The sequence below is a fragment of the Agelaius phoeniceus genome, chromosome Z (genome assembly GCF_051311805.1).
Source record: "Agelaius phoeniceus isolate bAgePho1 chromosome Z, bAgePho1.hap1, whole genome shotgun sequence".
Classification (NCBI taxonomy): Eukaryota; Metazoa; Chordata; class Aves; order Passeriformes; family Icteridae; genus Agelaius; species Agelaius phoeniceus.
In genome coordinates, this window is record NC_135303.1 from 2,140,349 (window position 1) to 2,153,993 (window position 13,645).

At 38.1% G+C, this 13,645-nt stretch overlaps 1 protein-coding gene across 2 annotated transcripts in view; it reads right to left on the reverse strand.

The window, feature by feature from the left end:
* EDIL3 (EGF like and discoidin domains 3) overlaps nt 1-13,645 on the reverse strand; it is a 241,110-nt gene that overhangs the window by 9,262 nt on the left and 218,203 nt on the right. For both annotated transcript variants that reach the window (XM_077171852.1, XM_054652418.2), the window contains one exon: nt 6,031-6,186. In XM_077171852.1, coding sequence (XP_077027967.1) covers nt 6,031-6,186 — 156 coding nt within the window. The remainder of the gene's footprint in view (nt 1-6,030; nt 6,187-13,645) is intronic.

Sequence of the window (13,645 nt, forward strand, 5' to 3'; positions counted from 1 at the left end):
CACACTCCTCTGCAGTGTTCAGGCTCTTGCAGCTGCTGTTGGGAAAAAAAAAAAAAAAAACAAAACCCAAAAACCAGAAAATGCGCGCTGCTGTACTTTTAAATATGGTAAATTTAATCGTTGTTACTTTATGGAAAAAGAGTGAAAGACAGGAAAATAGATACTGATATTCCCAGCTGAAAAGTTCTGAAATACAAACAATTCTTGCTTATACTTGTGTCCAGCAAGCAATCTGAATGTCTTGATTTCAAACATTATGTGAGAATTTTCAACGTAAACAAAGTGTTTTATGGCATTAGCAGAAAATCCAGATAATGACAGTGTAAGTGGATTAGAATTTTAAAAAGAAAACTGTTGTAAGACTGAATAATTTAGGAGAAATACCTGAAGACTAGCAGCTTGGGGAAAGGAGTGTTGCCTGCTGTAGCTTAAAAACATTTTTCATACCTAGCAGAATATTTTAAAAATGTTATTTCACGGAGCAGTTAATCCTGCTCATATTAGAAGAAGAATATTTTATAAAGAATTTCTAGTCATGGCCCCTGTTTGGAGTTTTCTTCAGTGCAGAACATCTCAATATTCAGAAAAATAAAGGTGGCACGTGGACGTGTTCGTGGGCACATGCATTTTTGGAGTGAATAAGAGGAGAAAAAGTAATTTTTTCTCTCAGTTACATCAAGTGCACACATATCATATCCATTAATATCTGTACACAGCCTTTATTGTTTCTCCATGTTCAGAACAGGTAGAGGGAGATAAAACTTTAAAACTTATGAAACCTTCTAATACTGATGAGAAGGTTTCATAACTTTAAAACTTATGAAACATACTCTAACATTCTCATACTGCCTATCCCATGTGATCCACATGTTGATGCTACAGAAATGGGCATTTATTCCACCGTACATGGCCTATGGGAGGCTCAAAGCCAAAAAGAGAAACATTTTGAAGACCAACCTGCCTCCAAAGATGCTTACAGAAATCCAAGGCAGATTGTTAAATAAGCATTTTGTCTTTTGCTCATTTTGTCCTCCCCCAGCTGAAATGAGCATAGCTAGATCTTCACCTGACACAAATCAGGATAATTCAGCTCAAAATAATGGAAGTCACTCGTAATTTAAACCAGTGCAGATAAAATAGTCACTTAGATTAGGAATTACAACTATTATTGCAGATAATGCTATCAAATAGTGATAATTTAAGTAATGTTACTAAAAGAAAATTCATTACCAGTGCCAAGTAAGTAGATTATGTGTAGGAATTGAGTGTAAACCAGATATTATAATAATTAAACATCATAAAAAAAACCAAAAACCAAAACAAAACCATTAACAAACCTAACAGAAAGATTTTTAACCTGACATGATCTAACTTTTCTTTAATAACTAGGTTCCTGTCTCCTCTCACCCTGGCAACGGTCTGCGCACTCAGAAATGTATTAAATTACGACCAGTTCGTCGTTTTGTGTACAAACCCAGTGGCCATTTATGCAAATACTGTCTACCTGCAGCTAATTGCACTGCTGATGGCTGGTGGTGGCTGGCAGCGCTGCAGACTGCCGGGCTCCTTTAGGCCACTTTCAAACGTTCTCATCCTCCTGTGAGAAAACAGCCTCTGAAATGCCATTTGACACTGCAGCTGGCCTTGGGTTACCTACAGCGGGCCGTGCAATTTATAAATCACATGTGGAATGTGATTGGAAAAAAAAAAAAAAAGGGAAAAAAAAAAAAAAAAGGAAAAAGGTCAGGTTTGGTTTGGATGTCCTCAGCTCTGGAGGTACAGTGAGCTACTGACCTCTAGTTGAGAAAAACAAGATAGCTATTAGCTCTGGCCCTGTTTCTAAAATGTATTTTCTTCCTACGTGACAGCCTGCAATGTAATTTATTTTGCTTCTTGATGGCAACAGGCAAAGTTTTCATGTTTTTTCCAGGCCACTCATTCAAACTATTTAAAAAGAATGAGAAGGGCTCCATTTGTTTTTTTTTTTTTTTTCTTTTTTCTTTTTTCTTTTTTCTTTTTTCTCCCAGCAACTTTTTGTCTGCACTCACAGGAATTGAGCACAGATGTGAAATGAAATGACTGACCATTAAAATAGCAGAAGCCAGGCAGGAGCTGCAGGAGACACTGCTCTTGGAACAGCTTTTCCTTGTGAAATAGTGCAAAAAACTGAAGACCCCATTTCCTTCTCCTCTAAACCACTGTTTTGTTAAGGATTCACCCAATTTACAGGCTGCACACAATGTGCAGGAAATAATATCTTATCTATTTAGAAAAATATATAAACAAAATACAATATGTTGTATACAACATAAATGCAAGAGACCAGCAATTTTCTCCTTTGTAAATGAACTTTAAAAAGTGATGAGGAGGGACAAGTGAACAGCCCCAGAAATTCAGTGAGATCTGCTGATCTGTTAGGACTCACCCTGTAAACAGATCAGCACTGGGATGCTGAGCACCAGATGGGTTCAAGTTCTCAGCTCTTGTCTAAACTATGAAGTAACAATTTCATTATAAAGTCACAATTTCGTTATAAAGTCACCACATTCACCCACAAATCATTATTACCAGCTTACCAGTATCTCCGTAATTCTTTTGTCTGTGACTTTAAAAGTTATTTTATTCCTTTCATCCTGTCTTCCTTTCCCTAAAATGTTTTGGAGCCACCTTTCCCCTAAACCTTCTTGATGGTTAAACAAAGCAGGATGAGGGCAGGGTGACTAAATCACCTGCAGGAAAAATAAAAAATCTATGTGTTCTGTCCTTCATAGAATAAATCAGGATGTTCAGTTAATAAATAGGACTAATGAGGGTAAAAAATGAGTATTTATGCTTGCTGCTGTTGATAGTTGTTGATATCTACCTTTTACCTTCCTTCTGTATCTCCTGAAAACAGATGTAACATTTCACAGAATTTTCACTTTGCTATGAAAACTCGTTTGTTTTTTTGGGTTTTCTGGTTTTTTTTTTGTTGTTTGTTTGCTTGTTTTTTTATTTGTTTGGGGTTTTTTTTCCAGTTTCCTTGCATTTGGGAGAAAATCTCACCTTAAGATAAAGAAATTTTAGTGGATCCTGTTCAAAGGTGGTAATGTCAGACAGGACCAGCGGTGCTGCTCCTCTCCTGTTCCTCATGGATGAGGTACAGCACTGCTTTTTCTCCTTGTGGCTTTATTTTTATTTGTATTTTTATTATTTATTATTTTTATTATTTTTATTATTTTTATTATTTTATTATTTTTATTATTTTATTATTTATTATTTTTATTTATATATATATTTATATTATATTTCTGTCCCAGCGCACACAGAGCAGGGTTTCTCTCCAAATCCCATGGGAGCACTGCATCCACCCAGCTGGAGTGGTGAGTGTCAGAAAGGGTTTACTGGGTGACTCTACATTCCTCTGGCTGAAGAAATTTATGCTTTTTCAGTCAGGAAATGGATGATGGAAAATGAGAAGAAACAGTTTGATGTACTCCAACCAAAAGAAAAAGGAAAAAACGGAGATAAAATCAGATTTTTGTGTCCTCTGAGGACAGGGTGGGTGTATGGCAGCAAGGGGGATAAGGCACCTTTCCACTTTAGAGCATATTTAAACACTGGAGCTGACTGTTTATAGAATTTTCATCACAATCTGTCTCTTGGAACATATTGAATAAAAATCTGAGTGAGGATGGTACAGCCCTGTCTGAGGTGAAGAACAGGTGAATGAATTAAGCCTTAGCTCTGAAATTTACCTGCCAGCACCTACTCCAAGGGGACAGGAAGGGGCTTGGGGGTTCTTGAATCCCATTTTCTGCTGAGGAGGAGAGGGCCACAGTGCCTTTGGAGGTCAAAAGATGCATTCCTAAAAGCTGTCTTGAGACCCTTTCCAGCCCTACATCCTATAAAGTTTTGCCAAGTTCAGTGACTTCTGGAAAGTCAGACTCTGTCATCAAACTTTTAACTTTTCCAGATGCTTTTGAAATAGATAAATAACATCCCAAACCCAGATATTTCAGTTTGATGTTTGTGTGTATTAAAGGCTGAGGTCCAGACCCGAATCAAGGGAGCTTATTTATTTTGTACACATTTAGATTCAGAAATCCTAACTTCTAATTTCCAGTGAAGTGCATTTGATCTTGTCGCGTTGATCTTTTAAATGGTCTTGACTCGTTAAAGAATCATAATAACATGCATCTATTTTATTTTCAGGGATGTTAATTAATACAGGGTGTGATATGTTTAAACGAGACAACGATTAAGAGTTTCCCATTGCTCCTAATGGAATATGTGTGTAGCAATTAAGAGTCCATCTGCTGAAGGAGGCAAAAGCAATTTAATTGCTTTGGCCAATGGTACAAACAAATGCAGACTGGAGCAGTCCTTTAAGTCAGAGTGCATTTTCTTTTAGTTTTGCTGTGACTGTGTTATCACCAGGGGCTCCAACCTGTGTTCTCCTTTGCAATAAAATGAATGCAGGCACAAGTTTGGCTTGGAGAGAACATTTATTTCACTTTCCCCTCTCTTTTTAAATGCCAGGGATTTGAAATAGGATGTGTACAAAGCACTGAAGCCACCACCTATCACTTAAGTTGAATATATTTGTGATATGCCTGCCTAAGGTGAGCTGTTTGCTTCCAATTTTTATCTGACAGCCAGTTATAACAAACACATCCATAATCAAAAAAAAAAAAAATTTAAAAAATATCATTGGTGTAAGAATCTTCTGAGCCAGGTGGCTAAACTAACAGATTTGGTTTTCACTACCTAAAATCCTTTAGGGAAAAAAAGTCCCAGTTTGGGTTAGAGCCAGTGAGGGACATTTGGGTTTCAGGACTTCAAAGTCTGGATGGCAGGGCCTGACAATGCAGACACAGAAACACAGCCATGCAAATACTCAGTAATTTAGGATATATATTACACATAAATAGTCAATCCACTAATAACGCATTCCCCTAATCAATGACCTTCAATCAATCAGTTAAAATCTGTGAAATGTGGCAGATGCAGGTGTCTAAGCCCTCATCATTAGGTCTCCCTGCGCTCACACAGCTCATTTCAATGCATATCAAAAGTTTTCTCACTGTTTGAAAGAAAAGTAATTTAATTGACTTACGTGAGGAATATGTCAGTTTATTTCCCAAAGAATTTTTATTTATACTGAGAAATATAAGTGGGAGCCTGATCATTTATCACCCTGAATACACAGATTTGAGATGTTATCAGACACATCAGCCATCTGGTATTTCAATAAATCCATCTTTTGTTTCAATCAGACAGAACCCTACTATGACATTTAATAAATAATTCACATTTTGTCATCTTGGTTAACATTTCCCTAGGCGATGCATATGCTGTAATATTTTTCTTAACAGGTGATTATGAAATTCAGGTATTTGCAGCACAAAAGTGTTACACAGTTTAAAGGAAAGGTATAATGAATTACAAGAGAAAAGTTAAATGCTTCCAGGTAAATCAATCAGCAAACCTATACTTTCCCTATGCCTCTCAAACATTTGCAAAGGAAGTCGTGAAACTTTTTTTAATGTTTCTTATTTATTTTATAGCATAATAAAAATAATATTTTCAGTGAGTGTTTGAAACCCTAGCCATTAATTTCCAGAAAAAAAACCCAAAAAACCCAAAAAACCCAAAAAACCCAAAAAACCCCTGTCCAAAATGGCTGGGTAACAAGGATGTGCTTCACAGGAAATCACTGAAAGTAGTCCCTACTCACCAAAAAATGCACTGAAACACTTTTTTTTTTTTTAAATATACAAATTACATGCTATTTATACACCTTCTGCTCTAGGGTTAAATGAAGGAATAGCTGTGATTAATGGAGAACTGTAAAGTTTTATGTATTTAACAGCATTAAATCAGGTGCATGGCACTGGTAGGTGTGAATGTCATTGTGATTTGTGACTTTTATTCACCCTGACTCCCCCATGTGCCATCCCCTGGATATTGGAACCCAAGGAAATAATCCACAGGCCCTCATCGGTGTCGTCATCACAACCAAAACACTGATTTTTCTCTTTGCTTTACCTTGTCCTTCTTCTGCTTTTCATCCTGGTATATTTTCCAGTGCTCCCCATCATTGCTGTAAGCAAGCTTGTAGGACCCCACGAACTGCACGTGCCCAAAATCTTTTGCTCCTTGGGTGATTATCCCAGTGATCTTTGTAGGGATGAGCAGGTCAATCTGAAAAGAACAGTTAAAAATTTAAAAAAAAAAAAATAAATCAGAAACGAACAACCAACCAACCAAAAAAACCCCAAAACCAAAAAAACCCCAAGCGCCCCCCCACAAAAAAAACCGAAAACCCCTCCAAAAAACCCAAAACAAAACAAAAACCCCAACAAGCACCCAAAAAACCCCCAAAAAGCAAAACAAATTTTAAAAGCCCATCAAGCCCCCCACCAAAAATAAATTAAAAAAAAATCCAAAAAAACCAGAGGAGAATATAATTAGAACACTTTCTGTTTCCAGTGTGGTTTTGCAACACACCAAAGCAAAATGGTGCAGCTTTGGTCCTCCCACTGTGTGCTGACACCATGGATAATAATTTACTTCTCCAAGCTCTAATTTCCCTTTTTCCCCCCTTTTTATTTATTTATTTTAAAATTTATTTTTTGGTACCACCTAACGGCACAACGTGGAATGATCTCACACCTTTCTCCATTGCGCTGAGTGTCATGCATGGCACCCAAAAAAACCTGGTTAATTTACAGTGGGAATGATCTACAGCTAAAAAATATTCCCTTGAGCTCTTAATACTCAGAATACATGGCTGATTCCCCAAGTGCCTTTCCATTTCCTTCTCAGTTCTTGAGCCCATGCTTTAGTAAGGCTCTTAAGACATTTTAAGCTATCATGCTCCTTTTCCTCCTGAAATTCCTTCTCACTTTACTCCTTTCTTTCTTTTTCTACCTGAAAAGCTCAAAGTTTCTCATTTCTTGATTTTTTTTTTGATTTTTTTTTTTTATTTTATAATCTCAGCACAATGCTTTTTAAAAATGCAAGGCAGGAGTCTTAAAGCCTAATAAAATCTGAGCTTTCAAGTGGTTTCCACGTGAGTCAGCATGCCTGTGCTCAGTTCTTTGTGAACCAGAACCCAACACTGAATGTAACAGATTTGGCCCAGATGCCTTGGATTAAAATGATCAAGAAAGAGAATGCAGTAGCAAAAGTAAATTGACCTAATAATGTAATTTCAGAGGCAGAATGAAGGAGTTGAACTCCCTATCAAAACTGATATTTTCTTGAAATTTGAGAGTGTAACTGAGGTTTCGTTCTGTGTCCTCCAGCAATGTGGCGAGCCAGTAAAGAAGAAATAAAAGAAAAGGTGGATTTATTTCAAACAATAAATGGCTGTGAAGCAGCCGGCATTTTTAAAATTGTCCCTTAAATCAGGCAAGAGAGACTCAGAGTAAAAATATTACAGTGAAGTGAGAGGAGTGCTGAACTCCAGGAGCGGGTTGATGGACATGTTTTTACAGAAAAAAAAAAGAAGAAATTAGAAAGTGAAGAAATAAAGAATCTCTGGCTGATGAAATGCTGAAGATCCAGTGCTGGATCTTTAGGAAGCCGAGGACCCCCTGAGCAAACTCATGTTGGATGGAATGTGGGGCTGGGGAGAAGAACAGATGTGCTGTGGAGCATAAGAAATTAATAATGAGGAGAGAAACAGAAACAAACGAGCTTGAGAAGTCAGCTGGTCCTGGTCAGTGCCTTTGAAAGATGGAAACTGGGGTTTGGATTTGTGTCCCAGGCCAGGCTGGACAGGGATTGGAGCAGCCTGGGATGGTGAGAGGTGTCCCTGCCATGGCAGGGGTGGCACTGGATGGGCTTTAAGGTCCCTCCCAACCCTTCAGACCATCCTGGGATTCTGTGAGAACAGAAGGAAGAAAACAACTGAAAAGTGTAAGAATAGAAGAGGCAAAATTCACTGTTTATTTTTAAGAATGGAATACTGTTTAGAGCAATCAAACAAAGGAAGCCTGGAGATCCCAACATTGGAGCAAAGAGTATCAAACAACAATAGTAAATCCTTTTAAGGAAAGGAACGACTTAAAAAGTTCAATACTGAGACACCAAAACAGTGAGGGGAAATGTCAGGGTCTGCAGATGGCTCAAGAATTTTGCTTCTGCCGGGGTGAACTAATTTATTGCCATCATTTATTGCCAGTGGCACCCCAGGATGTTCCTGGGAGGCAAAACTGTGTTCTTTTTGTTCAATGGGGAGAGAGAGAGGGACTCAATCAGAGCAGGATCCTGCTTTGGAAGCTTTCATGGATGGCTTGAAGGGACTTTTCTGTTCTGTAAGGAGTGCAGGGGAGCTGGGTTCCACAGCCTAAGTGGGCCCCTGGGAAAATGAGCACTGCTAATTAGCGCAAGTCTTTCATGAATTAATAAACACCAGGTCTCCAGACCTTGCTTCCAAATATTTTGGAGTCCAAATGAATAGTCTTAAAGAGACTGAACTGGTAAGGAATCACTAATTGGCCCCCACTTTCAGGCAGCTTTTGAACTAAACATTTCAGAGTCAACTTTAGATTCTCTTTATAAATAATTTTGACATTAGCATTTTACAAGTGCAACCTCTTTTTAGCAGAGAATGCTTCTTATACTAAAAATCAATGTCTCTCCTGTTAGCTTGAAAAAATGCATCCACAAAACCAGTTGTTTATTTTTAAAATGTTGAAAGTGAGCTGAGAGGATTTCACAAATATTTAACATGGCCATGACACTCAGAGTACTCCTCATTGAAATTCAGAACAGGGAGAAAAAAAAATTTCTCATTAAGATTCAGGGGATTCCAAAGGTAGAATCACAATAAATCTTTATTATCACATACATCCAGTGTTAATAAAAATGTCCTGGTAATGATTGTTTTGTGCTTATAGGACATATCCAGTGGCCTTGCACTCTTGTTCAGAAAATTATGTGGGAAGCTGGAAGGTAATTTGGCTTTGCTCATTTTTTTTTTGTTTTTTTTTTTAATAAGACTTGTATAGAACTGTGTAGAATATGTGTGTGTGGGCTTTTTTTTTGGAAAAAAAAAGTGAAAAAAGAAATAATGAATAAATAGACTCTCCTTAGGTCTTGACAATACAGACAACACATATTGCTGGAGATGAAGGAGAATACAGGATATAGAACCAGCATTTCTGTCTCATATTTTAGCATCTAATTTACTTATTTATTCATAAGCAGATGAAAAGTCTTCAGGCAAAAAAGATCATTATTTAAATTAAAGAAATACAGCTTTTATTCTGTAGGCTCATTACCTTCTACCTTGCTTTTCATTCTTTGTATTGAAACTACTTTAGAGCAGAAAGTTGAGGAGAATTTACACCACCTTCTAGGTAAAACATCTGCACTAAAACAGCCTAAATGAAAGTCATAACTTCCCATCAGGACACAGAACACTTTCATTCAGTTAGTGCAGCTTGCAAGTAACAGGCAATCAAACAAATTACCAGGGAGAGAAGTTGAATTAAGACACAACCAGTGTGTACCCTTCAAAGCTGAATGTGATTAACAGGATTAGAATGTGACTCTGGCTTTTTCAGTGCAGCAGAATTTAGAAGGAGGTAGAGGCAATTAGTCTGCAGCTGAGAGGATCATTAGCTGGTTACAAGGAGAACCATGGTCTACAGTTAATGTACATTTCTACAAGCAGCTGATCAAAAGACAGTTTAGCATCTTGCGTCTGAAAGAAGCCTCTTGGGCTGTAGCTATTCCCTTTTCCCACCTCGTTTCAGATGTTACAGACAAATTCAGGGTGGTTTGGAGGAGAATTAATTTAAGGAGAGCACAAAGATGAGCACACCTGAGCGTGGAGCGTTTCTAAGGGAGCACTTGCACGGATGCGCAGCACCAGCTCGCGGTGTTGGTGTGCTCTTCATGGGATGATCACCAGAGATTCCTTGCAACCTCGGCCATTCTCTGGCTCTCCAACACATGGCAAAACCCAACCAGGCTGCCCAAAATCCCAGAAACTGGGAAATAGGCACATTTATTCAGCGTTTACACTGACAGCCACCACAGCAGAGCAAGAGCAGACCTGCACCACTGACACCACAGAGCAGGGCGTCTGCACAGCTGTGGCTGCAGGGCCCCCACTTCCAGATACCCCGGGCCACCTTTTCCAGCACATCTTTTGGCTTAATTTAACCTGAAGGGAACCCGTGGTTTGTGAGGATAGCCCATCATGTGAAGCAGTGCATGAAAAGTAAAGGTGTCTTCAGAAATAACACACTCCTCATCAACCTGGCAGTGTGAAAGGAGGAGAAAGAACCCCCAGGATGCAGGGAGTGCCAGGCTCTGTTTCACGGTGAAGATGATGGTGAAATGCCTCACTGTGACTTTCAGCTGTTCATCATTTCAGGAGTGTTTAAAATGTTCAGTTAAGTCCTGTCTTTACGCAGACATTGTGGTTCTGTTCCCGTAGAGCCAATCCTATGTTCAGTTTTCTTGTAAATTTAGACATGCCATTTTTTCTCACAGGTTTTATTTTATTTGCCTTTGTGATCCTGTACACTGTGCTTTATTATTTTTGTTGTTTCAGTTTTTCTGGGGGTTTTTTTGGGTTTTTTTGTTGTGGTTTTTTTGTTGTTGTTGTTGTTGTTGAGTTTTTTTTGGGTTTTTTGTTTTGTTTTGTTTTGGGGTTTTTTTTGTTCATTTTTTTGTTGGTGGTGGTGGGTTTTTGTTTTGGTTTTTCTGTGTGTTTTTGTTTCTGTTTGTTTGTTTGTTTGGGGTTTTTTTGGGGGTTTTTTTGTGGTTTTTTTGTGTTTTAATCACTCATCAGATAACATTCATGAATGCTGGGCGACCTCAATCCACTTGGCAAATAGAAAATCACTGGTATCAGAAATAAAGAAACCTGGATCCAACGAATATGACAACTGGAGGGAGGCACTGCCAAGGTGGGGACAGTTCTTACCCTTAAGAGAGACTGAAAAAAAAAGGCCACAATTGTCTCCAGCTGCTAATTCACCAAAGTTCAGACCAGGCTGTTAAATTCCTGGTATCACAGTGAGGCCTCAGGTTATTTTGGGATGCTTAAGATAATGGCTGCAACTCATGGTTGGACACCAAACCCGACCAATGTGCTTTCCAAGTAAATAAATGAAGAGTAAATAACAGGCTCAGGACAAGTTATTTACTCTTTATTTAAGACCTCATGATTGCCTTGATTTTTCCAGGGTGAGCTGGCACAGACAGAGCTGTCACCTGTACCTTAAGAAAAGGAGGGGCAGGATTGCAGTCCTGTCCCCAGCACAAAGGCAGAAACGCAGCTCTCCTCATTTTATTGCATCAGAGGAAGGTGCTTTGCACTCTCCTCCATCCCCAAAATCTGGATGTAAAGGAAAATTATTGCCGGAACGCTATGCTTGCTGCAGATGTGCAACATCTGAATGTTTCTAAAAACATCTCACCAGCAGCTCTCTGTTTTGAAAACTGAAACTCAGCATTTCAGGATTTTTTTTTTCCTAAAGCCTAAATATTAAACCCACAAAAAACCCAAACCTCAAACCAAGCCCAAATTATAATCCATCATGACCAATTGGATCTAAAAACTGTTATGGGGAAAAAAACCAACTGAGCAACTAGATGCTCTTTGTAGAGAAATCTAATTTTCATCACAGCATCTTCCATACCAGAGAAGTTTTATTGTGTAGTCTCTTAAATACGTATTATTAGGGTGAATAGCTAATAATGTAACGTGAAAAAAAATAAAATTATGACAGAAAATGAATTGCTCTAGAAGAAGCCATAATAACTTAATAGAAAGCAGAAGTTTTTAGCATTTTGATCAATATTCCACTATACAGGGTTTTCATGCTTCCTAGGCAAAAAAAAAAAAAAAAAAGAAATAAAATAAAAAGTTTTTCATTTAATTGGGTATGTATTAGCTATTCCAGCTGCCATATGTTTAAAATTAAACTTCTTCTCAAACCTAGCTGGAGATGGGTTGCTTTCAAATAAAATAAGATAGGAGAGTCACTCTTTTTCTCCTTTAAAAATGTGGATTTTTTTTCTTTGCTGTCTTCTTTTTCGCTTGAGCTTACACCTCCAACATGATTTTAACACTGTGTCGCTACATTTTTAATGCCTGTAGTCCTCTGGGCTAAGATAATAAATACTGGTCTTATTTTCTTATTGCTCTTAATTGCTTTTCCCTCTGAATGACTTTATGGCTGCAGTAACTGCAGTGAAGAAACAGGTCAGGAAGAATTCCATGTGCCATCAGCTGTCTCCAGTACAATTTAAAAGTGATAAATTGGAGGGTGAGGCCTGTTCTTTGTAATGTCCATGGGCCATCAAAAATACCTCCCAGGCCATTCTGTTGAAAATTTTGGAGTGAAACCCACAACCAGGCTGAAAACTTGCTTTATTTCCACCAGCAACTTCTTAAGTAGCCATTACTTCTTAAAAAATACAGATTGTGTGAATCCTTCCCAATTTACATACTTAATATTCCCTGTTATAGAGCTATTACTGGAAAAGGAGGAAAAAACCCAGCTAAATTACTGTAATATTTTTTCAGCATTTCAGTAAAAATTGAGATAAAACAGGTGTATTTGATCAACTATTTGGACATTTTCAGAGCAGTATCTATTTACTGCAGGCCAGCTTTTCATAACTACAATTTAATAGGCTGTGAATAATCTCATTTCACTGGTATTTCAAAAATTAGATATTAAAAAAAAAAAAAAAGGAAGAAAAAAGGAAGAAAAAAAAGAAGAAGGAAATGTTGGGTCCTTTAAGGCAGATGATGTGCTGTGGTTGTGTCAGCACCTTGGTAAATCCTGTGCCCACAGCACAACACATGAGGTAATTCTGTTTTCCTCCTGATCCTGCAAACCAGAATGAATCTCACAGATCTGGATTAATCTCACAATTTATCAGGGATCACTCGCAAGGGAAATGTCAGCACCAGGTATTTTAAGGTCTGAAGTAAAAGAAAATGCAGAGTTTTGAGACGATAACATCAGTGATGATTAAATCCATAACTTTTTCTCCTACCACTGGGTATTTCACATCTGTGCACGGGATATTCTCGCTGTAATCATGATTAGAGGATTTCTGAAGAGATGACACAGTTGGCTGAATTAGTTACCAACAGCCAAGAAAGCACTAATAAAACGTCTGTCTCTCTGCTGTGGGACACTCAGAGCCCATCAGCCCTTGAGGATGCCAGGATATTTAAAAATAGCCTATTAAATTACCAGTGATTAAGCGGGCTTAGACATCTGGCGGAGCTTGGAGAAGCCTTTGAGCTGCTTTAGTGCACTCCAAGAGCTGATAAAATCTGGGGCACTGTCCTTTGTGAGGTCAATCACTTGGAATTCTTGTGGGAAAGCCAAGGGCAGAACAAAAATTAGCCATTAAAATGAAGCAGGGAGAATAAAAATATGAATATGGTCACGACACAGCACACTGACTCTGTGTTGTGCTGCTTTTCTGTGAAGCTCCTCAGCTGAGCACTGCTGCCAGCAGTCCCAGCACCTATTTATGGACAGAAATAGACAAGGGAATGAGAAAAGAAATTTAATTTACGTTCAGTTCTTTATACAATAGCCAGGAAGGCAAAAATTGCAAAAAAAAAATTGCATAATCCTGTATGATAATGTGAAGTAGCTTTATTTCT